The sequence below is a fragment of the Amblyraja radiata genome, chromosome 10 (genome assembly GCF_010909765.2).
Source record: "Amblyraja radiata isolate CabotCenter1 chromosome 10, sAmbRad1.1.pri, whole genome shotgun sequence".
NCBI classification, from domain to species: domain Eukaryota; kingdom Metazoa; phylum Chordata; class Chondrichthyes; order Rajiformes; family Rajidae; genus Amblyraja; species Amblyraja radiata.
In genome coordinates this window covers 15,153,707-15,181,119 of record NC_045965.1, presented here as the reverse complement: position 1 = coordinate 15,181,119, position 27,413 = coordinate 15,153,707, and the positions used below count along the sequence as shown (strand labels likewise).

The window sequence follows — 27,413 nt, the reverse complement described above, 5'->3', positions numbered from 1 at the left end:
GCTTCCACTACATGCTTGGACATGTTTTTTTATTGAATTGTCTTTCCCATAATGCAAAAGTTGGCCTCATGTTAGAGTCAGATTAACATAGAAATGAATGGAGAAAGGTTGCGGCTTACCTTTAGTAATGCTTAGTGTATTGTCACCACTTGCAACAAAGTCATAAAGTGCAACAAATAGATTAGGATCACTTTCAGCAGCTCCGAGAAGATTCTCCTTCGAGCTCCACCTCACTGCTTCGGTCAGTGTCTGAGAATCAATGTCTGAACCAAATGGGCGGTGCAAAGCTTCTGTAAAAAGAGAGAATGGAGTTTATGAGTAATATTTAAACAAGCGATCATGATTTGATTTATTCTTTCACAGGTTGTGGCTGGGTGTCATCAAGTAAATGTCCCTGGACTGATTGTCAACTGCATTGATACGATTGTGGAATCACACATAGGCTAGAAAGGTTTAAGACAGATTTCCTTCTCCAAAGATCATTAGTGAATAGATGTTTTCATTTCAATAATCAGAGGTATTGTGGTCAGATTTATTTATTTATTTCATTTTCAGTTCTCCCGTTGCTGATTGGTTTTGAACACGTGGCTCTAGATCTCTGCATGCCAATCTGCTGCATAATATTATGTGTAGGAAGGAACTGCAGATGCTGGTTTAAACCAAAGATAGCCTGTCCCGCTGAGTTCCTCCAGCATTTTGTGTCTATCTTCTGCTACATAATACTATGTCACTGTACCCTATGAGGGAATGAATGCAGTAATATTAAGCATTTTAATAGCATTAAGCATTTGATAAGATTAGTGGCAAACAATTTAGCAGGATTTCATGCAATCTTATTGTGATATGAATAATAGGATCAATACAAGGGGCAGTCTGTGCATCTGTCTGTGTACACGACAGAGTTGAATTGGTTAATCAAAAACTCAAAAACAAGATACCCTGCAAAACCTCAGTAACCAGTATCCTAGTTACTGAAGACTGACCGAAAATTTACTAACAAAAAATTGCAAACTTTGATAAAGATATAAAGACAAACAAAAGTCCAAGTGCAAAACACAAAATGCGTGGTGGAAGTGCTTGGCCGTAGAAGATGCATTTGTACCCACACAATGTGATAAACATTCTTAATGAACGGTTGAAAGAAAACATCCATTTTTGTCTTGGAGTGGAATTAAAGGAAGTACAGCTCAATGTACAGGATGAATGGGGTGCAGGAGCATTAATCTTTTATAAATTAAGATCCACCTGGTCATATTTAAATAAATAATTTGCCCGATGTTAAAGTGTCATGAAACAACTGGAAAGTGACCCAAGGATTACATTTGTTTCCAGTTATACCTTAGAGACACTTGCACAGGATTTCCTCGACGAGTGCTTAATAATAGGAGATTGGTGATATTTTGGACAAGTTTGTATATATATTATGAGGAATGAAATTCAACCTGCGGCATTTCCAAATCATTCACTTGCACCAGCTCTCCACTGCATGCCCAGCAACATTAGCAAGTGTTTCATCTTGCCTCTGCTCCAGATTTAAGATGAAATAAGTCAAGTAAAGAAAATGATGACAAGATCAAATATTTAGAGTGCCAACTGAGTACGGTAGATAAAGAGATAAAAATTCTAATTTCAAGTGTCTTTGCTTCGAAAAAAACAAGAATACATCATCCCAATTCACAGGTGACAAAATTGTATTGATATACAATTAAAACTTGACTGATGAGTGATTCATTTTTTATATCCAGGCAGGAGATACAAATTTAGCATTTTAAACTGTGCTTCATTTCAGGATTTAGTTAAGATTTGCATATAGCAACTAATCAAAGGCACCTTCACTAAAATTGCAAAACATATGACAGCGCAGTTGATTTCTGTTCAACCTGGTCTCAGTATCAATACCGAGGTTGCAAAGGCTATATTTCTCATCTCAATTCTTGCCGTTCTCTTAATCACAAAAGCAAATCCTTGAAAACATAATTTCTATACCTAACAATTATTTATCATGCCCAACAATGCATTCATAACACCGGAAAAAACTCTAATTTCTAGCAACATTTTAAAATGCACTTCATGCATTTACTTTGTTTCTTACTTCTGTTAATGCTACATTGAAGGGAATATATGCTGATGCTGAATCTAATTTATTACTAATGTGCACATCAGAATGAGAAAAAATACATTTTTACATCAAATGCTTCATCACGTACCTTTAAAATTATAGAACTCTGAAGGGGAGGGTAGGGGCTCAGGAGAAATCTCAATAAAAGAGCATGTGATCCCATGCCAATCTTCTTCAAAACTACTGGTCGGCAGCAAAACTGCCCCAGAGCTCATCCTTGTTGGTTCTGTCAAAGATGAAGCTCCACTTCAAGTGATATTGTTAAAGACATTCTCTTGCATTTTTCAGATTCTGATTTTGACATAGCTGTGTGGGTGTAAGATTCTAAAGAATCTACGGGACAAATGCTTGGGTTCGTTACATCCTATCGAATCAGAAGTTACCAACACGTAGGAAAAGAGGCTTGTCGTAAAACAGATTCTTTCTTTTACACACTCAAATCCCTGACGCCCAGCTACAATAATTATTCATAGAGAACATTCCTCAGTGGATAGTCACAAAATAGTGAAGAATTAAATAACATAGGACAACATGTCTATGTTCAAACCACAGGAAACCCTTATAGGCATAGCACATCAGTCATTAATGGAAAGATCAGAGGCAATTGTTTTTCTTGCATTTTATTCTATTCCACACAGCAAAGGTAGAAAATGGTGGATGAGCAGTTTATGTTGTAGGAACTTACTTTTTCCTTTTTCAGTTTATAATGCATTGCTTTTCCAGAGAAACAAATGCCCTCAAATAACAGCTTGCCTAAGGATGCCCAAAGAGCTTTCTTTTCAAATAAATACTATTGTCAGCAGCCAATTAGAGCAACAAACTACTTTGAACAACACAATGACAGTCACAAAACTGCAGATGCTAAAATCTTGCGCAAAGCTCCAGATTGGAGGAACTCAGTGGGTCATATGGTTTTGTTAATAGTTATACAGCCCTGAGCAAAGAAAAGATTGTTGGGAGGAGCTCAGGCAAAAAACAAATCTTCCAGCAGTTTGTTTCTTTCTCAAGATTCCATCTGCAGTTTTGTGGGTCAGTCATATCGTCGTAGTTTCTCCCCCACTTGATATTGATTTGGGCCAATGCCACAGATCTTGTTCAATATTCATCTGGCCGAGCTCCAATTAGAAATCTTGTCTAAGACTTTCTGCTCAGTTTTAATTTCAGTTTTCCAGAATTAAAAAGATAAATCTTTTATATCTGCACTGCATTCCTGACTGATGTTTCAATGAAACATATACGCCTGGGTAATTTTAATTAACTTGAAGGAAGAATTCTGTGGTTTACCAATGCTTCTCTAACTGCTTTAATACAAACCTAACATTAAGAGATTGCAAAAAACACTTTTTTAATCGAAGTGCAGGATCTAAATCAGTGATGATAAATAAGGGATGTTGAAACCATATGCTTTAATCACTCAAAAATGACCCACTCGTTAGGGTGCACGGCAGCAATTCAAACCTACTTCAAGATACCTTCCCTTGACTCCAATAAAAACAGCAAATGTTGGAAACACCCAGAGGTTGCGCTGAATCTGAATTTCCTGTATTGTTTTATTTTTTCAAATACTGTAACCTTGTCAACCAAGAAACAACAGCAAAGAAATCAGTGTTAATCATCACCACTAAGTCACATGTATTAACGTTGTCATTAATTGCCCTTCATTAATGGTCAGTAGATCAAAATAAAGGCGTTTCTTATACACCAGAAAAGGCATTAACGAGCAGTTTTGATGTGCCTTCGAAGTTGGAAAATGTCATATGAGCATTATTATATAAAACATGAACAATTCCATCATGTTTTTCTTTAGGGTAAATGGAAAACAGTAACAGTGATGTCACAACGCACCTTGTAACATTTGCTCTCGCTATCTCATACTCAGCTGCAGAGTACCATGTGCCTGAACTGGGTTGACCAATTTCTAAAACGCATTATGTAACCATGGTTCTAATTTCTGAGCCACATCAGACCCATCATTGGAAAACAGTAACCCCACAGCTCAAGAAGGTGCCCATCAGGCTACGCCTGTGTCTGTTCCTCAACTATTACAAAAATCCACAAGCAGGACTGTCAGCTGCATATCCTGCAGAGCAGCAGGCGCTGTGATGGAGGTTGCCACCATTGGGCATAAGAGGTGGCCCCACTTTGTAACTCCAAAGTAATCCTGCTCACAGTTGGAGTACAGACATAACACAACCAGACATTTTGATGATCAATGGTCAACTTCAATGCAGGGTACACGAGCTATAAGTGATCAACAAATATATAATTCCTAATGGAGCCAAACATTGCTAAGGTAGTATGTATCTTGACCTTCTTTGCCGTCACAGTGACCTTTGCCATGCTGAGGCCAGGCGTCCATTCTCGGTCATCTCTCATGATCCTGTGGCTGAACACCATCTCCCAGACCATTGCCAGTCTCATCACCTCTGGCAATCTCCCCTCCACAGCCGGAAGGGGCTGTCCCACTTGGGCAACCTAATCCACGAGTTACACAATCATCGGCGGGTTAAACTAAGCCGTATTAATTAAAGTGTGCACATAATCTACTGTTGGCCTTTTTATTTATAATTGCTTACTTTTTTAAGAAACATTTCAACCTTAATGTCTCGCTCATGCATGTCTTTCATAGACTTTTCATTTGTCACCACACAACTATTTTTCCAAGCCAGTCATGCTGAGCCTTCCACAGTTACCATCATCAGAATCAAAATCTATCCACGTTAAACGGGTTTTGAATTTGTACTTCAAGCTACGAAGAACAGCACTTATCCCATGAAGACATCACTGTCAAACTTTCACAATCTAAACAAATTTAAACAAACTTCCTGTACATCAATCATACTTCAGCCTTACACAGTAATAGGATTCAAACATAGAAGTAACAATACCCTCAGGAATTTGGTTCATTATCCATGTTAACATTTCAGTACAGCAAACACCATCACAATCGCTGTCTTTCAAATGAAGCATTAGGCCATATTTGTTCTCTCAAATAAATGCAAACAACATCATAGCATAATGTGACAGAAGACATCTTGAAATATCCTAGGCAAAATTTATTCTCCACCTAAAAGGATCAAAAACATATCACTGGTTCATTTGTCTCACAGCTGTATGCAGCAGTCTTAATATTATAACAATGACTCGACCTAAGTACTAGTGTGTGTGATTTGAGGAAGCATATACATTTTATATTGGATGATAGTATCATATCCAATCTATAAAAGTGTGTGTGTATATGTATCAACTACAGAGATGGGCAGAGCAGCTCCTCAAAAACTCGATCAAGTTCATAAGACATGATCTCCAGTGGACAAAACCTTGCTGACTATCCTGAGCTTTTCCATTTTCTTCTAAATACAAATAATTCCTATCACAAGGCATCCTCTCCAAGCATTCCCCGACCTCAGATGTGAATCTCACTAGTTATAGTTTCCTGGATTCTCTCGACTTCTTTTTTAAAGAAAAGAACAGCATTGACTACTCTCCAGTCTTCTGGGATCTTGCTCACATTAAAGAAGGCACAAAGATCTTCATCAAGGCCCCTGTAATCTCATTTTTTGCGTCTTTCAATCCCCATCTGTCCCTGAGGATTTATATTCCTCAATCCTGTTCAAGAGTTCCAATATGGTCTCCTTCTTGATCTCAAACTGCCGTTGCATCTTAGTGTTCTCCAGATTATTCTCACTCTCATAAGAGGAACAGATCGGGTAGATGCAGTCTCTTGCCCAGAGTAGCTGAATCGAGGACCAGAGGGCATAGGTTTAAGGTGAAGGGGAAAAGATTTAACAGGAATCTGAGGGGTAACTTTTTCACAGAAAGGGTAGTGGGTGTATGGAACTAGCTGCCAGAGGAGGTAGTTGAGGCTAGGACTATCCCAACATTTAAGAAACAGTTAGACAGGTACATGGATAGGACAGGTTTGGAGGGATATAGACCAAACACAGGCAGGTGAGACCAGTGCAGCTGGGATATGTTGGCCGGTGTGGGCAAGTTGGGCCGAAGGGCCTGTTTCCACACCGCATCACTCTCTGACTCTACCCCCATATCGTTTTCATTTATGACTACAAAAGCAAGATACGCATTTAGTATCTTGACTACACCCTCTGAGTCCTGGCTTAAATTCCCTCCTTTATTCTTGGGTGATCCTGCATTCGCTCTGGTTGCCCTCATTTTTAATGTACGCCTAAAAAGCCGGGATTTTCTTTCATCAGACTCGCCAATGACATTTCATGGCCCTATGTACCATGATCCTTTGATCACCTGTTTGCAAAGTAAATGTATTTAATAAATGCTTTATTTCAAGTGTGCATGTTGATGTCACGGTTAGCCCTATTCCCACAATTTTAAACAGAACAGAAACTTGACCATTTTGACGGTATTTTCCAGGCGGTAGTACGTGTTGCGTGTGACGAGTGTATGGCGGAGGCTTGCTTGTCCTCCAGTACGCTTGACTGACTCCGTGCGTCACGCACTTTGACCTTTTGACCTACCATGCAATCGCCCTATATGGGTATTTAAATCAATGCTTTTGTGTGAAAATGAGGTGCGAGATATTGTTACAGAATAGAAGAGTTCAAAGAATTAACTTACATCAATCAAATCCTGTTTTCTCAATATTTTAAATTAACCTGTACATTATGCTTGGTAATATTAATAATTATCTTCTCCTTTCATAACTGTAGCAAATACAAATGAGAAGCAGCAAAAGTTGGGTTGGTGAGTTTCGACAAGCAACTGCTCATTTTAAACTGAGTAGTGCTGCCCTGTTATTTCAATTACAGGTCGAACACAATCTTCCGGCATCCTCAATCCAGCCTTTCTGGATTATCTGTTTTTCCACACCAAGTAATAATGAAACGTCAATACACCCTTGGCCCGCTAATGACAACCCTCCCGTGTCTCTAAAGCACCATGCAGTGCCAGAAACTTAAATAAAACAAATATATAATATAAAGTGAATGTGAATGGAATGACCTGCTGACCCATACACGCTCCCATCATCTCCCTGGCCGTTTAGAGCCCTGGCTTCCGACCAAACTCCAGACTCGCAAGGTGCACCAGCAAGCCCTTCTTCAGCCACCACACAGTCCGGTGACCCAGCTGAGGCTTGTGTCGTAGCCCCAGGTGACAACGCCACCGACAGAACGCGCTCAGTCACTGTGGGCTGACCTCCCCTCTCACCTGCTGTCACTTCTATGGTGCAGTTCAGAAATTTCAACTGAGCTCTCGTAATTTTGTCCGGATTATAGGGGTGGGCGTCTATCAATTTCTGGAAAATCTGTGTTCAACCTGTACCAGAAAGCAGTGCCGAACAGCAGAGTAGTACTAACAATCATACATATACACACACACGTTTATAGTTTGGATACGATCCTATCATCCAGTATAAAATGTATATACTTGCTCAAAACAGATAAGCCAGAGGGAAGTTTTGAAAGGTATTTGAAAGCATGAAGGATTTAGATAGATTAACTAAAGAAAAAACTGTACATAGCACTGTAAGCTGAATAACAAGAAGGCAGAGATTTAGGATAATTGAAACAAGAAACGGAGATGACCAAAAGGGGAACCCCATTTTTACAGTGACTAATTACAATTGGACATAATTAGGATGATGAAAAACAGGTTCAATAGCTGCATTCAAAGGGGAAATTGGATAAATTCCTGCAGAAAACAAATAGAAATACTTGACAATTAAAAGAGAACAGGACTACCTCCACTTCCCTCCAAAAGAGCTGCCACTTAGCCAAAAGGTCTCCTGAAATGATGCTATTTATCATTTGCCTTAACTTTGCTGTTCGGTTTACTTTGTGCTAAACTGATTGAGTTGTTTTCTGTTTAACAGCAGCCAAAGGTTCAGCAACTTGTGAATAAGTGCTTAGACCCATAGAACGATGACAAAGTAATCCTTAAGAAATGTAAGACTTTTGTAAAGTTGTGAATTAATCGCCTTTGAAATGAATATCTCTCATTTTCAAAATTTATACAGAGCCACAGACATTTCCTTCATGAAATGACTTCACTGCAAATTCAGATGCCAATCAGCAGACTGGGTCATTATTAGTCAGTCACCAGGGATGAGAGTATCCTCAGTTAATAAAAAATGATGGAAGGTGCCATCAACAGTGCCACAAACCATAAAAGTCTGTACACAGGTTTGGAGGGATATGGACCAGGTTGGACTAGTGCAGCTGGGTCATTGTTGGCCGGTGTGGGCAAGTTGGACTAAAGGGCCTCTCTCCACACTGTATCACTCTAGGACTATAACTGACCATGAGTTTGGGTTCATGCATTACTAAGCTTCCCGCCACTTATGGAATGATCAATGCTGCTAATTTCCAGAAATGTGGAAAGAATGACGAACCAGGATAATAACAGACAAAAGGCCAGCACGGTGGCACAGTGGTAGAGTTGCTGCCTTACAGCACCAGAGGCCCAGGTTCGATCCTGACCATGGGTGCTTCGCTGTTCAGAGTTTGTACTTTCTCCCCGTGACCTGCATGGGTTTTATCCAGGATCATTAGGTCACAAGTGATCGTAGTAGAATTAGGCCATTCGGCCCACCAAGTCTACGCCACCATTCAATCATGGCTGATCTATCTCACCCTCCTAACCCCATTCTCCTACCTTCTCCCCACAACCTGACACCTGTACTAATCAAGAATCTATCTATCTATCTATCTCTGCCTTGAAAATACCCACTGACGGCCTCCACAGCCTTCTGTGGCAATGAATTCCACAGATTCACCACCTCTGACTAAAGAAATGTCTCCTAAATATAAAACATATACTCCAAGAGTTTTAATCCGCACGGAGGGGGGCGAGAGGGGGAGAGAAGGGGAGAGAAGTGGAGAGAAGTGGAGAGGAGGAGTGGAGACACTTTTAAGAAGCCAGACAACTTATAATAAAGTTTAGCGGGCATTTAACATTACCGGTCGGTTTTCCTTGGTTCTGAAATGAGAACTGCCCGGTCAATTAAAATGCCCGGTCAGCAAACGAGATTGCCTATAGCTACCTCGACTGCCTAGCGACCCAACTGCACTACGAGTTCAAAAGAACAATGCCGAAAAGCATGCTGAAAATGTTTCCTCGACCAAATTGAGGCCGCGGGTATGCGGGAACATCCCTCGAGCATGAAGGAGAGTTCCAGTGATCTCCTAGGACCACGTGTCGACTATGCTGCGAGTTTGAGTCGAGCGCAAACTCTTCTAAACTCGCAAATTAGGTCGCCGCAGTGGGACAGACCCTTTAAGAAGTCTTGATTAAATATGACTTGCTGGTCGGACCTTTTCTTAAAACATAATGAACAAAAACATGCCATTTTATCACAGTAAAATACCACTAAATGGTGAACCAAAAAAAAAATCAAATTTCTAAACAACTACATGTTGAAGTATATTTTACCTCCTCTGCAGAAAGGAAAATAAAAGGGACCTGCTCCAGCAAGATCACACAACATGAGCTTCCAGTACATGATTTCAGAACCACATTGGGCATAGAATCCTAAATTTTTGTTTTCCAAACAAATCTCAAAGTGTCCAATCCATTCTAAACGAGCTGTTAACTATAAATAATGGCTGTCCTTTTCAACTGAGCTGCATCCTTGATCATCGTCTGAACTCCTCCCCGGTACATAAAAAACCTGGATTGGACGAACTGCAAGTCTATATTTAGGGCACTTTAAGCACCACTTCCTGCTAATTTGATGGCCAATCCGAGTTGGCGTTACAAATGAACAATGTAGTCTTTCATTGCCTCCAGCAGCTGGCCACTGCCTGAGGCAATAATGATGACACGATGTGTCCCAGCTACTACAACCACACCCAGACATCTTACAGCAGCTAACACCTGACAACCCTTCAGTTGTCTATTCACAAATTCTCAGAGACCCACAATCTGCCCAGCTGCTAAGGATGTTCATATGTTCACATTATTTTTAGCATGAGAGTGTTTTAAAAATGATATGCATTATCGTTATGGTCACCTCCAAAACTGAATGAATGAATGAATGAATGAATTATACTTTATGATACGTTATTATCACATGTGACATGTCACAGTGTGATTCTTTGTTTTTCATACCTAAGGTATGCAAAGAGTCGCCACATAAAGAACGGTTACAAAGTATCACATTTGTGGTCCCCTTAGGTCTCGGCCCCCCCTCCCCACGCCAGGTTCTCCTTTGATCTCCCTCTTGGTGGTTCCCCCACACTTGATCCCCCTTTGTTTTCGGCGGCACGTCCGACCTCCAGCACCCACCACCAACCCATCCACGACCACCAGCGCCCGTGGCCTTGACTTCGACCGCCTCCGCCTGCCCTCAACCTTGACCTCCGGCCTGACCTCAACCGGATGCCGCATTCCTTGACCTCAACCACGGCCCAACCTCCGACACCCTCCTCTACCCCAACCGCCGGCTCTCACTTGTCCCCGACTGCCACCCTGACCTCAACCACTCACGCCTTTCTTGACCACCAGCTTGACCTCCGGCACACCTCCTTGATCTCCAGCGCCTCCCTCGACCTCGACCCGACCCTGACGGCCGGCGTCCTACCTCGGTCACTGCGGGGTCCACTCCTGACAGCTCTGCAGCGCTGACCCAGAGTCCGGACACGGGGACCCGCTGCTTGGCTTCCCCGCGGCCTCCCGGGAGCGTTAGGTACATGGCATTATTAGCTCATTTGATTTCATGTTCATAAGTTCTAGGAGCTGAATTAGGCCATTCAGCCCATCAAGTCTACTCCACCATTCAATCATGGCTGATCTATCTTTCCTTCTCAACCCCACTCAACCCCAAATGTATAACGGACAACATTTTAATTCCTTGGAAATATAAAGTTACCTCCAATCTATTAAATGGATCTGCTTGATGAAATCAGTTTGATTTTTTTTTGAAAGGACAATCGCTAACCAATAAAATGCAAGGATTAAAACTATACAGAAACATTAAGCTCTCATAAATTATTTGTAGTTTATCCTAACATGGATATAATGGCAGATGCTGTCTCCTAATAATGGCATCCTGATTGAAGGGTGTGCCACTTAACACATGACAGTATCTCGTGTTAAAGCACTTGGCATTTCACCTACATTTCTCAAATTTAAACAAAAGGAATATTCAGAACACGAGACATGGTTTTACTTGAAAGTCCTGACCTAGTCAACTGACTCTGACCCAGGCATGTATTCGCATTTTAAAGTCTGGTTTATTCAGTCTAGACTGGATTCACACAGCACATGATTAATCCATAGTTCAAAACAATTTTCAGAGATGCGGAGATCTCTTTATTCCTCTGACCACTTCAAATTTCATGAGGTTTCTCAACAAGTGAATGGACTCGGTGATTATAATTCGGTTGTGATCTTTATGTGTAAATTTGCACCTCACTCTAGGTTGAAATCAATAATCCAGCCTGATAGAGGAAGAGAGAAGGACAGAAAGGGAGACACTAAATATACAGAGAATCACAGTCAGAAAGGATAGAAGGTGAGAGCTGTGCTACAGTGCCTTAGTCCAAGAGAAAGCCCATGACCAAAAGAACAGTTGATGGGTATAGGAAAACATTGGTAATAATAACATTAGTAAATTCTTAAGGGGCCTGTCCCACTTACGCGTCCTTGGCTCGCAAATTACGCGACCCCGTGGTCGCTTGAGGCGTACGGGCACCATATAGCCGGTCCCACTTACAAGCCCGGAGGGGTATGGAGTTGTGCGGGGCTGGTCCCGACATCGCGCGGGCCTCCGAAATTCTTGCAGTGAACAAAATCTTCGCGCACCAATGACCTGTCGCGGAACTGACAGCCAAAGTGGGACAGGCCCAAGACCCTGGCGCGACGCAACATTTCACCTCCAACAGCAGCAGAATCAGGCAAACGATCGCCGAACTTGGCCTGTGGCTCACGGCCGTTGCGGTCCGGATCCGCCCCCACTTCTACTCCCAGAGCGGGGCCAAGAAAATTGAAGATAGACACAAAATGCAGGAGTAACTCAGCGGGACCAGCAGCATCTCTGGAGAAAAGCAATGGGTGACGTTTCGGGTCGAGACCCTTCTTTTCAGACTGAAGAAGAGTCTCGACACGAAACGTCACCCATTACTTCTCTCCAGAGATGCTGCCGGTCCCGCTGAGTTACTCCAGCTTTGTGTCCATCTTCAAATGACGTCACGCGTTCCAGACGGCTGTGCGTATGCACGTAATCGCGCCCGACCTTCACTCGACCGTCTCGGCTCAACGCGACCACGAGGTTGCGTAATTTACGTGCCAAGGATACGTAAGTGGGATTTGAGCAATGTCAACCATTTGTGGTCTAAACAACGATATAGACCCTCCTACATCCGAGAAAGGGTCAGTGGCCGCTGAAAAGAAACTTCAAAGAACTCAACCATCACTATGAGTGCATTTGATATATTCATATCAAATTATCCAGTCCAGCAGTGCTGACACACAGAACAGCAATACATTGAAAAGCCACAACAATTTAAAAATGGTCAGGCCTCAAAAGCAGATATCATCCTGCCCAAAGTCAAAACCTTGATGAGAACAATTTCAGTCACAAATTCACAATCCTATCACCGGGGAAGCCAGTAGACTTATTAGTTATAATCATCTTCAAGGAAAAAAAAGTAAATCCAATTGCAGAAACTATAAACATATCTCTCTGCTGCCCTGCTGCAGGCAAAGTCGTCACACGGGTCATCTTCAGCGACGTCCTGCCAGTGCTGAAGAACTGCCTTCCACGACAGCTGTAGAGAAAGCTCAATTAGTGGCCTTGTATCACCTCACAAATGCATTTGAAAATGTTTGTCAAGGCAAACTGAGGCTCATCCTTCAAAATTTGGTTGTCTGCACAAATGCATTTTCACCTTTTGTCGGCGTCTGGCCCTGTACTTGCTGGAGTGAAGAAGATGGAGATCTCATTTAAATTTATCAACTAATGGAAGGCCTAGATGGAGGTGGAGATAGTCTTGGACCAGAAGGCACAGCCTCAGAATAAAAGAACGTACCATTAGAATGGAGATGAGGAGGAATTTCTTTAGTCAGAAGGTGGCGAATCTGTGGAATTCACTGCCACAGACATCCATCCAGGTCAAGTCATTGGGCATTTTTAAAGTGGAGATTGAGAGGCTCTTATTTAGTTAAGGTGTCAAAGGTTACAGGGAGAACGCAGGAAAATGGGGCTGAGAGAGAAAAATAGATCAGCCATGATCAAATGGCGGAGTTGATTCAATTTCTTAAGTCTTATACACCTAATAATCACTTCTGAAACATTTAAAAAATACAGCGACTGCCAATATACTGCAACAAATATGGATTTCTACATTTCAATAATGATTTTTATGTAGTCGATTACCCATTTCTCTTTATGATTCTATGGTTTAAACATAATCATCTTGCAGTTACTATGGAGAGAAACAAACAGAAAGCAATGAGGCAATCTCAGCATTTGTCATTGATGTGCAATGCGGATCCTCTTTTGTAAGTAGATGATCGAAAGCTCAGTAGGCGTGTTCCTAAATGTTTAGAAATGCATTTAAGGCAGAGATAGACAAATTATTGATTAGAATGGGTGTTAAGGGTTATGGGGAGAAGGCAGGAAAATGGGATTAGGATACAGAGATCAGCCATGATTGAATGGCGGAGTAGACTCGATGGGCCAAATGGCCTAATTCTACTCCTATAACTTGTGAACTTGCATTTATTAAAAATATGCTGCAGATGTGAACACTACATTCAATGTCCTTCCTCCAGCTCCAAATTGTCTGCCCTCTGAGAGAATAAGCATGTACTTTAGGAACAAAACAACCGTAAAGGCAAAGTTAAAACATGAAATGTAGAACCATTTTTTTTGCACAACTTTCAACATGTAGAAATATTCCTCACATGTCCAGGCATGGGATGTATAAAATCTCCAAAAAATTGAATTACAATGGGATTGAACCAGGAATTGATGAAGTGATGCATTCTTCACTGTAACATTGATGGGATCAGATATCCTGCATTACTGAAAGTGATATGATTTGTTTTGGATGCTGGGTTTATAGTATTATGTATTAATTAGCAGCTTTGACACAAATTCAGTCAACTCTCTGAACAACTGTTTGTGGAATAATACAAGTCGCTGAATAACACATATTTCAATTTTTCAGAAATATCTTGCCAAAGATTCTTGTTACATAATGAACCCAGGAATGATTGGGTTGACATATGATGAGCGTTTGAAGGCAATGGGCTGTACTTGCTGGAGTTTTGAAGGATGAGGGGCAGAGGGACCTCATTGAAACTTACTGAATAGTGAAAAGCCTCGATAGAGTGAACGTGGAGAGGATGTTTCCATTAGCAGGAGAGTCTTGAACCTGAGGCCATAGCCTTAGAATAAAATGAATTACCTTTAGAAAGATGAGGAGGAATGTCTTTAGTCAGAGGGTGGTGAATCTGTGGAATTCATTGCTATAGACGGCTGTAGAGGCAGTCATTGGGTATTTTTAAGGCGGAGATTGACAGATTCTTGATTAGTAAGATTATCTGGGGCAATGGGGAGAAGGCAGGAGATTGTAGTTGAGAAGGAAATATAGATCAGCCGTCATTGAATGGTGGAGTGGATTTGATGGGCCGAATGACCTAATTCGGCTCCTGGAACATATTAACTTAAATCAGAGTTTCCCACTACCATGACAGTGCATGCAGTTTATACACTGATCATTTGACCTGGAGAGAAATACCTCACATGTCCAGGCATGGGATGTATAAAATCTCCAAAAAAATTGAATTACAGTGGGATTGAACCAGGAATTGATGAAGTGATGCATTCTTCACTTTAGCATTGATGGAATCAGAAATCCTGCATCACAGCAAGTGATATGATTTTTTTTGGATGCTGGGGAGAAACTCTCTACCATTGCAGCATAGATGACACGGAGACCATCAGCTCAAAGTTCTCCCACCTATTTTGATATATCACTTGATTATATCATTCATCATATCAATGACCACAGTAAAAGTTGCAACTGAAATTTGCTGGTAATTGCATACACCGCCCCGAGGTCAGATAACACAAGATCAATTCACTGCTTTGCAGCCTTATTTCTGCAGTGCAGAAATGCAGTTCTCACAGAAGGTTTGCACACCCGTTTTATCTCCCGCCTCAATGGATGGAGAACCTGGAGACTCCACTTTCAAACATTTGTCTAGTTTATCTAGCTGCAATAATGGAGTTACAGAAAGATTCCAGCTTCAAACTTATGTCCTTAAGTCATCTCTCTGCTACAATTGGTACTGTGTTACTATACAAGGAGACCAAATACTCCAAACTCTTGAAATTCTTACATGTCTGGTGCAAATGCATACTCAGACATTAAATGAATGAAGGATATGCCCTGGTTGTATGGCTGCAACACTTCCAACGTCAAACATCAGGTATTCAAAAATTCTATGACTTTTGGAGTGGTTCGAGCAATTTGGAGGGTGACAGATATAACCTTATGATTTAAAGAGGGAGATAGAAGAGAACTGAAAATATCAATGGGTTTTGACAAAGTCAATATTCATTAATGAAAGGGAAATAATGTTTGTCAAACGGATTGGAGTTTTATTTTTGAGGATGTAACTGATAGACTAAATAAAGGAGAACTAATAGCTGCATTGTATTTGCATTTTCAGAATGCCATCTTTAAAGTCCACAAAAGAGTTTAATGTGCAAAATTAAAGCGTGTTTAATTGAAGGCTGCATAGATTGAAAATTGGTTTACAGAGGGAAAGGGGGAGGGGGGGGGGGAAATTGGACTTTCTCAGGGTGACAGGCAATGTCTAGGAAACGTTGTAGTTGTGGGTCAATGCTTCAGCCCCAGATATACACAATGTGTATCGATGATTTGGACATGGGAATCAAAGACGATATTTTTAAATGTTGGTACAAGACTGGACAAGTCATCTTCCTAAACCTTACATATGCTTTTTTCTTCTTCACCATATTTACATTTTTTCTCATCATTCGAGGTTCATTCACCTTGCCATCCTTGTGCCTTGTCCTTACTGGAACACTATGGTTCTCAACTCTGATCTGAAAGCTTTACGCTGTACCTCTGCACATGTGGCAATTATAAACTAAACATTAAAAGGACAAGGAGCAGCAAGATTTTCTTACTGAAATAGATGATTGATCAGGATTATACTATATGATGGTACAAAAGGCAAAAGGCATATTCCAGCTCCTTTTTTTTAAATGTCTTGATGAATACACATCCAGAGTGTTTATGGAAAGGAAAATTTTATTGATAGACCTCCAATTGTGCAAATAGATTTTGCCTTCTGGAGATATTGAAGTAGACTCTTCTTTCTTCAGCCTTGTACACACAAGGGTATACAAATAATTTAAACAGATGTACTTCAAAATATTTAAATTAAATTGAGAATTTTTGAGTTTAAACAGTGGGCGCATAATATTGGTTAAAAAAACACGAATAATAATAAACCTTCATTTTGTGTTGTGTAACATCCCACTTCTCCCACCCACTCAACTGAATATCTGAAAATGTGCAATAAATAGGAATAGGACAAAGCAATTTTGGGTGAAACAATTTCACAATTGTGAAACTATCCAAACCCAAATTTTAGCAACTGGGTTGAAAGAACCAGAGTACCATGTATTTAAGCCTGTAAGTATTATGGTTGCCAATGCTTACATGTGTTCTTCGTTGCTTAAGTTTACACTAAAACAGGACTGTTTACAAGGAAAATGTAGAAACATGTAACTGCGGATGCTGGTATACACAAAAGGACACAATGTGCTGGAATAAATCAGCGGATCAGGCAGCATCTCTGAAGAACATGGAATGGTGAGTTTGGGTCAGGACCTTTCTTCGCACGAATGGTGCATTTTTGTGAGACTAAGATAGATAATATGTAGCGTTGTTAAAAAAAACTACCATCAGCAGCACTCCAACTCTGCCACTGCCAGTGCATGCGATTTCAGAGGCTTTGGGGGGGGGGGAGGGGTGCGGGATTAAAATGCAGGTTTGTATTGGTTGTCGGAGAGGGATTTCCTCGGGCTGCTAGCTGATGAAGAAAAATTGTTCGGGCTTCCCTTACTGGTTTAAAGAAAATTTGCTGGAACATTGCGTCGCTGGATTGAATTTAAGCCCTTCAACGCCTTCAACATCACGGATCACAATATCAGGACAATGAAAAGGTATGTCGTTTATTTAACATATTATTCTGCTTTTTGGTGTGGCTTCATTTTAATTTTATGATACGAAAATTTCATTCAGTTCTCTTATTTTTTTAAAAAGTTATGGGCTTTTGACTGTCCTCGATCACAGCTTTTGTGTTAAGTCAATGGAAAAGCAATAAGGAAGAAGATGCTAATTTCCAAGTATGAAAATGACCATAACCTTTTTAATACTGAAGATATAAAAGTGAATTAGGTATCAAATTTAAAGTTATTTTTATGCTTTATCTGATGGGATAAATTACAGGCTTGATTTTTTTTATCTCAAAATGTTGTAACATTCCCATAATATGAGACAGAAATAGTAAACCATTCCTTCTCTCCAGAGATGCAGGTTTGTCGATTCAATTCAATTCAATTCAATTCATTCAATTCAGATGCTGCCTGTCCCGCTGAGCTACTCCAGCTTTTTGTGTCTATCCATGGTTTAAATCAGCATCTGCAGTTCCTTCTTACACAGAAATATTAAAGAGTTGGGAATTGTGAAGCATGGGGAAGGAATATAGGAGAAGAGGGAGGGGAGAATAAGGTGCGAGTCCAGGTGGGGCACACGGGTGGGTGCAAGAGGGGTTGTTACAGGTTACCTAAAATTGTAGAATTTAATGTTCAAATCATTGAATTGTAAGCAATGCAAGCGGAATATGATGTGATGTTCATCCAGTTATTTGTGTGGCCTCACTCTGGCAATGGAGGCTCAGGATAGAAAGATCAGTATGGGAATGGGAAGAGTAGTTATAAAGGTTAGCAACGGGGGGATTTGGTAAGCCATGGTGGACCGTGCACAAATGTTTCGCGAAATGGTCGCTGCGTCTACACTTGGTCTTGCCATTGCACAGGAGGCCACATTGGGAGTGGAGAATGCAGTAGTTGAGGTTAGAGGTGTACGTGAATCTTAGGCTAACCTGGAAGGACTGCTGGAGTTGGTGGTGACATTCTAGGACATCCGAGATGCCCTCTATAGCAAACGTATTATAACCCCTTCCCTCACCTTCGCCTCCTCTGTGTCCTGTAGTTCTGCTCTCACTTCCCCTCCCCCCCAGCCAGAATAAAACTGAACAGAGAACTGAGGAAGGATTTTGACCCGAAACGCAACTCATTCCTTCTCTCCAGTGATGCTGCCGGTCCCGCTGAGTTACTCCAGCTTTTTGTGACTATCTTCAGAACAATGATAGAGTTTCCCTGCTCTTCACCTTTCACTCTAGCAGCCTCCCAACATATCATCCTTTGACTTTTCCTCTTCCCCTGTGCCCAACCTGGCCTTGCACCTATGTCTCTCCCTCCTCCTACATTCCTTCTAGCTTTACAACTTTGCAACTCTTAAATTATTGTCTCACACCTCTGTCTTAATCTCCAGCCTTTGTTCCAACCATCTGTCTATCAAAGTCTTCCCTTGCCCCAGTCCACATATTACCTCCCAAGCATGTCCGTGCCTCTCCTCTCTCCCAGCTCTCCCTCTCTCTCTCCCCCCCCCCCCTCAATCAGTATGAAGGGTTCCAACCTGCAACACCACCTACCCATGTTCTCCAGAGATGCTGCCTGCCCCACTGAGTAACTTCAGTGCTTTGTCCTCAGTTTACAGGCAAAATGGACAACACCGCCACCATGTGGTGAGTTGTGACATAATAGGCAGCACTTTATACGATCAGCTCTTCAGCTGATTATAAGCAGGATGCCAACAATGCTAAATGAGCCTGCAGTGCACATAAACAGTCAAATATAGCCCGTTTTGGTAAAATCTGATGGAAATACAGCACACATACAAAATGCTGGATGAGAGCATTCGCTGATCAGCATAATATTCTCGATACTAATGAAATAATTCAGACATTTTTCAAAGAATAAAGTCCAGGGATCTTTTCAATGAAAATATTCACCAACATATTAAACTTCTCCAGAATAATTTGAGACACTACCAGTAATATTCTGATGCTTCTTAAATACATGCACTGAACCAGCAGCATAAATTCCTGCTAGCTTTTAAACTTTAATGGAGCAAAGATGATTTTGTCCAAAAACATCGGAAGCTTTCAAATGCCTAATATTTTAATTGCAAATTCCCAAGAGAATTCCAAGCAAATTAAACCCATGAAACAATGTAAAAAACCCCCTCAACATATCACTTACAAGAGCCCATCCTATGAAATGTCAACAGAGGGAGATAGCCTCTGTGAAAACAGCGAGCATCATCTCATTGTCACATCCACAAGAACATAACATTAGGAGTCTGAAGAAGGGTCTCGCCCCAAGCGGCATCCATTTCTTCTCTCCAGAGATGCTGCCTGTCCCACTGAATTACTCCAGCATTTTGTGTCTACCCATAACATTAGAAGGAATTGTTTTGGACAATAATAAACCTAAACTTAAACATCAGTCACAGTTCTGCATTACCTTCAAAATGCTTTATTTGCCAAAGTTTTGTAAACCAGTGTCTGCTGTCCCTTGTTTGTAATTAAAGCTAATTTAAGAGTTCTCCTGAGTTTCCCCTGATTCTAACTCGGGGAATTACGGTAATAGCCGCTCGTAGGTACTCAGGCTCTCGTGGACATTTTTCGACATGTTGAAAAATCTTCACGAGTCTTCACGAGCTTACCGCGTTTCCTGAGTACCTGCCGTTAGCGTTATGAGCCGCTAAGAGACGTCCCGAGCTCCGACGTACCCGCTAAGTACATTCTACATGCTTACCATGAGTTTGATTTTTTTTTTAACTCGGGAGAGCTCTTGAATTACCTCGTACAGTGAGACAGGCCCTTTACTTTCCCTTAATGAAAATGGTTTAGTGCTTCGACCGCAAGTGCCACAAAAAGAGGAAAAATGCTTTCCTTGCCTCATGTTTCTTGGTAAAATGTCCATCAGAAAACTTGGTGACACACAGGCACCAATTAGCCTCATTCTACACTGTGCTGATATTTTAGGCTTAATGATTTTTCCCAACCTTTTTAAACACCGATTCATTTTCAGTCAAGCCAAATATCAAAACTTTAAATGTCAAGCCTCAATATGAATAAAATCTGACAAATGATCTCAACCCGAAACGTCACCCATTCTTTCTCTCCACAGATGCTGCCTGTGACTCCAGCATTTTGTGTCTATCATGAATAAAATGAAGACCCTTAACATTGTAAAATGCAGTAATGTCACATGCACTTATCAGAGGCGACTGGCAAATGCATTCATATCATAATTTGTGAATCTTACTGCTTTATCCAAGCCTCTGTAGAAACTCCACAAGCTTATAAACAGCACGGCATTATGTTCTAACAAATTATGTTTATTGGTCATGTCTTAAAATCTCCCTTCATCTTATTTTGTAACCAAATAGCAAGGAATATTATTAGTTAGAAATTATGCAAATTCAAGCAACTATTTACCTGCTCTTCATTCCACGATGTCAGCCTTTGTTCAATGGAAGCACATTCACCTGCAAGTCATTTATACTACAGGTGCACAACCTTTTATCCGAAATTCCAAATAACGAAAAGCTCCGAATAGCGGACATTTTTTCGGTCCTTGAAGAAAGGTCCTTGAAGACGTTCACCGAGGGCGGCCCGCAGAGGTGACAGCGGAACATCCGGTCGGTCCTCGAAGAAAGGGGAACTAAATCCCCATTCATAAAAGAGAAGGTGAGGGTATATTGCGCGGGAGGATTAATAATTGACAATCTGCTGCTGCCTGCCCGCTGAGTTAAAAAGTTCCCACGGTAGACTCACGATACACAGTGTATCGTGAGTCTTGCGTGGGAACTTTTTAACTCTGCGGGCAGGCAGCAGCAGATTGTCGCTCCCTTCAGTTTCACCCCACCTACACCCCTCTGCTTCCCGGCCATGTGTGTGACCCCTTCCCTCCCCTCTCCAGCACCCCGCCCATTGCACCGGCGCGGGGGCTTTGCACTCTCTTCACGTCGGCGATGCCAGCAGGTCAGTGCCAGTCACCGGAGACGTCAGGACCAACGGGACACCGACCCCCAGGCCCACTGCAAGCACGGAGATCCCAGAGACCCACAGCCAGCAGCAGCCCAGCCCCGTTCCAACTCCAGAGGAACACGCTCCCCGTAGGGACAGAAGCTGATGGTGTGTAAGGTACGTCTTGTTCTTGGGGTTGCGGATGAGGGGGCGCAGCTCGGGCTGTGACGTCTACGGCCACCCCCCTGTACAGGAGCTGAGACTACACTGTACCGCCCTTGCAGGTGAACAGGAGAGTGGGGTTGTTTGCAGTTGCAGAGGGAGGGGGCAAGGGCGGTACAGTTCCCAGTCTCAGCTCCTGTCCAGGGGGGTGGCCGGAGACGTCAGGACCAACGGGACACCAACTGCAAGCACGGAGATCACAGAGACTCACAGCCAGCAGCAGCTCTAGCCCAGCCCCGTTCCAACTCCAGAGGAACCCAGGTTGCGGATGAGGGGGCGCAGCTCGGGCTGTGGGCGAACTGCCACTTGTCGCTGTAGCGGCCCATCGGGGAGCGGGTTCCTGTTGGTCCTGACGTCTCCGGCCACCCCCCTGTACAGGAGCTGAGACTGGGAACTGTACCGCCCTTGCCCCCTCCCTCTGCAACTGCAAACAACCCCACTCTCCTGCTCACCTGCAAGGGCGGTACAGTGTAGTCTCAGCTCCTGTACAGGGGGGGTGGCCGGAGATGTCAGGACCACCAGAAGCCGCTCCCCGATGGGCCGCTACGGCGACAAGTGGCAGTTCGCCCACAGCCCGAGCTGTGCCCCCTCATCGGGACACCGACCCCCAGGCCCACTGCAAGCACGGAGATCCCAGATCAGCAACTCCAGCCCAGCCCCACTCCAACTCCAGAGGAACGCGCTCCCCGTAGGGGCAGAAGCTGATGGTGTGCAAGGTACGTCTTGTTCTTGGGGTGGCGCAGCTCGGGCTGTGGGCGAACTGGCACTTGTCGCCGTAGCGGCCCATCGGGGAGCGGATTCCTCTGGAGTTGGAGGGGGAGGGGAGTATTGTGCTGTTTGATCGCCCCCTGCTATCCCAGGGACAGGGAGACACAGCGGCTTTTGAGAATGGTGGGCAATCACTTCCAAAGTTCTGCCCACACAGTCAGTACACCTCTCCTACACTTGTCTCCCGCACTAAGATCATCCCGCAGAGAATGATCCCAGCCTAACCCTCCCTATTCTCTCCTATTCTGCAAGAAAAAACTACATTGAAGACTCAAACTCGCGATCGAGTAACTGCCGGGATTGAGGCGCAAACTCGCGACCTTGCGGATATGAGCCGAGCACTCTACCACTGAGCCAGCCGTTAAAATCTACGCTAAAAATCTTCCATTCCGAAAGCCGAAAAATTCCGAATTACGAAAAGTGTCTGGTCCCAAGGCTTTCGGATAAAAGGTTGTGCACCTGTATTACTAAAAGTCTCATCTTGACCACTTCCTGTCTACGTTGTAAATAGATTTTAGGGAAAAAATGCAACCTTATATCGCTAAGATTTTGTTCGCCATCTTACTCACCGTCCTCCTCTCCTCCAACCGCCCCAAGGTTTTCTCCGATCGGTGAAATAATAAAAAAGTTATGAATATTTAAAAATCGTGAGATCAGCAGATTGGTCTTCTCGCCTGTCGGTCACCATGAAGGTAACGTCCCTTCCGGCACCCGCGGAGAATAAAATCTCGGAGGCGGGACTGAGTCTGAGCTGCGTGCGGGCAGAGAACAAGTTGAACTGGAAGCTCTGAGTGAAGTCGGAGTGGGACCGGGAACTGTGCGTGAGGCCGAAAGCTGCGTCTGCTGCGACCACACCCCCCCTGTGTTCACGGGCTGCTGTTTTCCCAGGAGGGCGCTGCTGTGTTCGCGGGCGGGGGCTGCTGTGTTCGCGGGCGGGGGCTGCTGTGTTCGCGGGCGGGGGCTGCTGTGTTCGCGGGTGGGGGCTGCTGTGTTCGCGGGCGGGGGCTGCTGTGTTCGCGGGCGGGGGTTGCTATGTTCGCGGGCGGGGGCTGCTATGTTCGCGGGCGGTGGCTGCTGTGTTCGCGGGCAGGGGCAGCGACCACCACGAGGAGCCAGGTGTCGATGAGTACAGCTGGGGCTGGGAGCCACTGAGTGCAGTCGGAGCCGGAGCCGCTGAGCCCACACCCCCCCGCCTCCCACATACCTCCCTCCCCTACCCCCACAACCCCACTCACCCCCCCTCCCTCCCACACACCTACCCCCACAACCCCACTCCCCCACACATCCCCCCATTTTTTTGTTATGTTTGAAGTGTGTTTTTTAATGTTATTTTTACTGTATTTTGTGGGGGAAGAGGGTACGGTAAGGGGGATACCGTCCTTCAGTCGCTTCCTGGATAGGACGAGACTTCCAACGCGGGCGGCACTGATCGACAACGCAGACTCTGCCCGACTCGGCCTGTGGACTTCGGGAGCCGCGGACTCCGGTGCGAGGCGGCTGATATGGAGGTCCGGGCCGCTGAGGATGTTCTCCGTCGAGGTTTCGGCGTCGGTGTTCCATCATCCCGGCGTGAGGGCCTGAGCATCGGGCCGCCCACGGTGGCAACTGCGGGTGCTCGGGAGGCCCCGACCACGGGTGAAAATCTGGGAAGATCGGCGGGGAGGCTGGCTGGACTATGGTACCTTCCTCAACTTTGGTGCCATTGTGGGGTTGTGTTGTGTCGTGGACTTCTGTGTTTGTGCTTTAAAATTTTTTTATTTTATTTATTTATTATTTATTTTATGTTACTTGATTGTAAGGAAAATCCATTTCGTTGTCTCTTATGAGGTAATGACAATAAATTGAATACAATCCAAATCCTCCAACGGGTCCCACTTAGTCTAGTACTTCCTTAAATATTTGATGAACTGGCATACCTAGCTTCACATCAAGTCATATCATCTTGATCAAATTATGAGGGATAAACCATAAACTTATGTAAACAGAAATGACAATATCTTGAAAGTATTTAATTAGTTGTAAAATTACCAGGGTATTCAAAGATTATCAAATTTACAGACTGTGGAGGTGGTTGAAGCAGAGTCTCTTAAGGCTCTGAAAAGGAATTGGATCAGTACCTCAGAGAAGAAAACATCAAGGTTTTTGACACAAGACATGGAAATGGGACAACAGGGGTTGAACTCAACTGGGAATGTTATAAGAATTTAATTATTCCATAAAGTCGCAAGTGATGCAAAAAAGTTTGAATGCAAAATGCTAAATTGTAATCTTTCGAACAACTAAGTTTACAGTCTTAGGGATGATGAGTGTACTGAGGAGGGGAAAGGAGCAAGGTGACTGGGGTGGGATAGTGGTAGAAATGAGTGGGGTGATGGTAATTTATCTATCTTCTATATTACTAAAAGTCTGATCTTGACCGATTTCCGAGAGAACGCCACCACGTACGGCCGTCATTTTTGGCCACCTCACCCAGAGCCCCCCTCTGCCTTCCGGCGCCAGAGGATTGTTCCCATCGATGAGAAATCAGAGAGATATTAATGTTTTTTTTTTAATTGTCATTCTCTGCTGCCACCGCTGGCGGCAGGGGGGAGGGACTATAAAACCCTCACTCAGTCTCTGCCAGACCCAGGAAGCGAGAGTCACGGCTCTCTGAACTGCAAATAACACTGAACGCACGTCTACTCCACGGTGAGTCCCCTCGATGCAACTGTAAAGTGGCTGCAGCCCAATTGTTTGCCTCGCCTTTTGAACAAGTTCGTGTTCACAAAATGAATTTTGGTTGTCAGATGGCTGCAGCCCAATTGTTTGCCTCGCCTTTTTAACAAGTTTGTGTTCACAAAATGAATTTTGGTTGTCAGGTGGCTGCAGGCCAATTGTTTGCCTCGCCTTTGTAACAAGTTTGTGTTCACAAAATGAATTTTGGTTGTCAGGTGGCTGCAGCCTAATTGTTTGCCTTGGCTTGGCTTTTAAAATCATTGCAACAGTTGGATGCCAGCCCAAGAATCCATTCGGCCCACAATGTCTATACTAGCCCTCTGGAAACCAGTACCTTCGGCTCGCAACACCCATACTAGCGCAACAGACAGCCCCCCCCACTGGCGAGCAATATTGGAATTGGTGGAGAGGTGGAATATTGCATTGGTGACCAGCCTTCCCGTGTGATGCTGGGACCCAACGGGTGCCACTTAGTCTAGTATACTATTAAAAGTCTCACCTTGTTTATCTGTCTGTCTGTGAGATGAAGGAACCACGCCAAAACGGTACACAATCGTGCGAAATTTTTTGCAGAATCTTACTCAGCTTTTCCCTGTGGTCGTTAGTAACAGGTTTCTCCACATTTTATGTTATATTTCAAAAGTTATTGATATTTAAAGTTTAAAAAAATCCAACTGAAAATAACTGCCTGTGAGTGGGAGACTTTTCTAGCAGCTTCCAGTGATGATGTCACAATGGCATCTCACAGTCGTCCAATCACAATGGGATCTCGTTTACACAAGCTGCCATGAAGATTCCGAAAACCAACAATGACATCACAATGGGATGGGAGGAAGAAATGCTACTAAACATTGTCTTTAGTGGGGGAGTGCGAAAGGGGAGAGGTGAGGGAGGCAGTGACTGAGAGTAAGGAAAAGGAGAGGGAGGGAAAGGTGACAGAGACAATGGGATCAGCAGCTTCAAGGGGAGTAAGGAGAGAGTGAGATTTTTGCTCCCCCCCGCCCCCCACGTGGGAAGGATTGATTGGCCCAAGGGAGCGCCGACGTCAACACAAAAGTAGAGTCCATTCATTGAAGCGCCGACTGCCCCCACCACGTGGGAACTATGAATTGACTCCAGGGAGCACCGACGCCGACCCAAAAGTAGAGTCAATTAATTGGCCCCGGGAAGTGCCCACTGCCCCCCCCCTCCCCCCCACGTGGGAAGGATTGATTGTGTTGGGGGAACGGCTTGCGTTGGGGAAACGGGTGAGTGGTGGAATATTGCATTGGGGGAAACGGGGCCCAACGGGTCAGGGTGATAGCGAGGAGAGAGGGGTTATGGAGGGTGGGAGGGAGTGACTGAGGGTAGGGAGTGACTGAGGGTAGGGGAAAGGAGAGGAAGGGAGAGGTGAAGGAGGGAGTGGAGGAGGGGAGGAGTTGTGGGGAGAGAAGAGGGAGGGTGAAGAGGAGGGGGGAGGGAGTGTTGGGGGAATGAGGGGAAATGAGCCGCGCCTGCGCAGTTGGGGGCTATGGGTGAGTGGTGGAATATTGTGTTGGGCGAATGGGTTACGTTGGAGGAACGGGTGATGGGGTGATTGGCTCTGGGGGGGGGCGTGTCTCCGGGTTGAGCGCCGATGCCACGTTCGGGGACCAGCCCTCACATGTGACGCTCCCCCCCCCCCCCCCCCCGTTGGGGGATGGGGCCTTAAAATTACTTAAAATTGGAGAATCCAATGTTCATACTGTTGGGTTGTAAGCTGCCCAAGTAGAATACAAAGTACTGTTTCTCCAGTTTGCGTTTGACCTCACTGGCAAAAGAAGCAGCCACGAGGCTGTGGAGGCTGTGGAGCAGAGCCAGGACTTACCAACGCGAGCCTGGCCGACTTCGGGGCTGTGGTTGCGGTGCGGCACGGCTTCCGACCCGACCTTGGAGCCTCGGATGCTCGGCCAGTGGGCCAGTGGACGACATCATCGGGAGCTCGAGTTCTGTTTTCCGGAGCTCCCGCAACTACAGCTGCGTCCGCTGGACTGGAGGACGGCAGCTTTGGCAGTTTCGACCGCCCCGGGCCGCGGAGTTTGAACCGGCCCGTTTGCGGAGCTCGGATTCAGCCTGCGGGACTTACCTACCATCACCCGGCGGGGTCATAACATCGGAGGCTTGGATTGCCTCAGCGCAGAGGGAAAGCAAGGAGGGAAGAGACAATTACTTTGGGACTTTAAACTGTGTTGAGTATTTGTTATTTATTCTATGTTATGACTGCAGGCTAAACCAAATAGTTTGTTTTGTTTTTGTTTTTGTCTTTTGTTTTTTTTACCTTGTTTGGGATGTGTTTATTTTTGTGTGGGACTAAAGATGGAAATTAGCCACTGGCTACAATCTTGCATATTACATGCAAATGTTTTATTAATATGCACTGTCCCTAATAAAATAAAATCAAATAAAATCAAATCAAGTACAGAAATGTCAGTATAGGAATGGGAGA

General features: G+C 43.9%; 1 protein-coding gene across 5 annotated transcripts in view; it reads right to left on the bottom strand.

Annotated features, from left to right (window-relative positions):
- The window catches only part of abl2 (ABL proto-oncogene 2, non-receptor tyrosine kinase), a 94,383-nt gene that overhangs the window by 27,608 nt on the left and 39,362 nt on the right, over positions 1 to 27,413 (bottom strand). For 4 of the 5 annotated variants that reach the window (XM_033028147.1, XM_033028149.1, XM_033028150.1 and 1 more), the window contains exon 2: positions 120 to 290. In XM_033028147.1, coding sequence (XP_032884038.1) covers positions 120 to 290 — 171 coding nt within the window. Of the gene's footprint in view, positions 1 to 119; positions 291 to 2,207; positions 2,388 to 27,413 lie in introns of those variants that run through there. The other variant, XM_033028148.1, reaches the window with a different exon arrangement.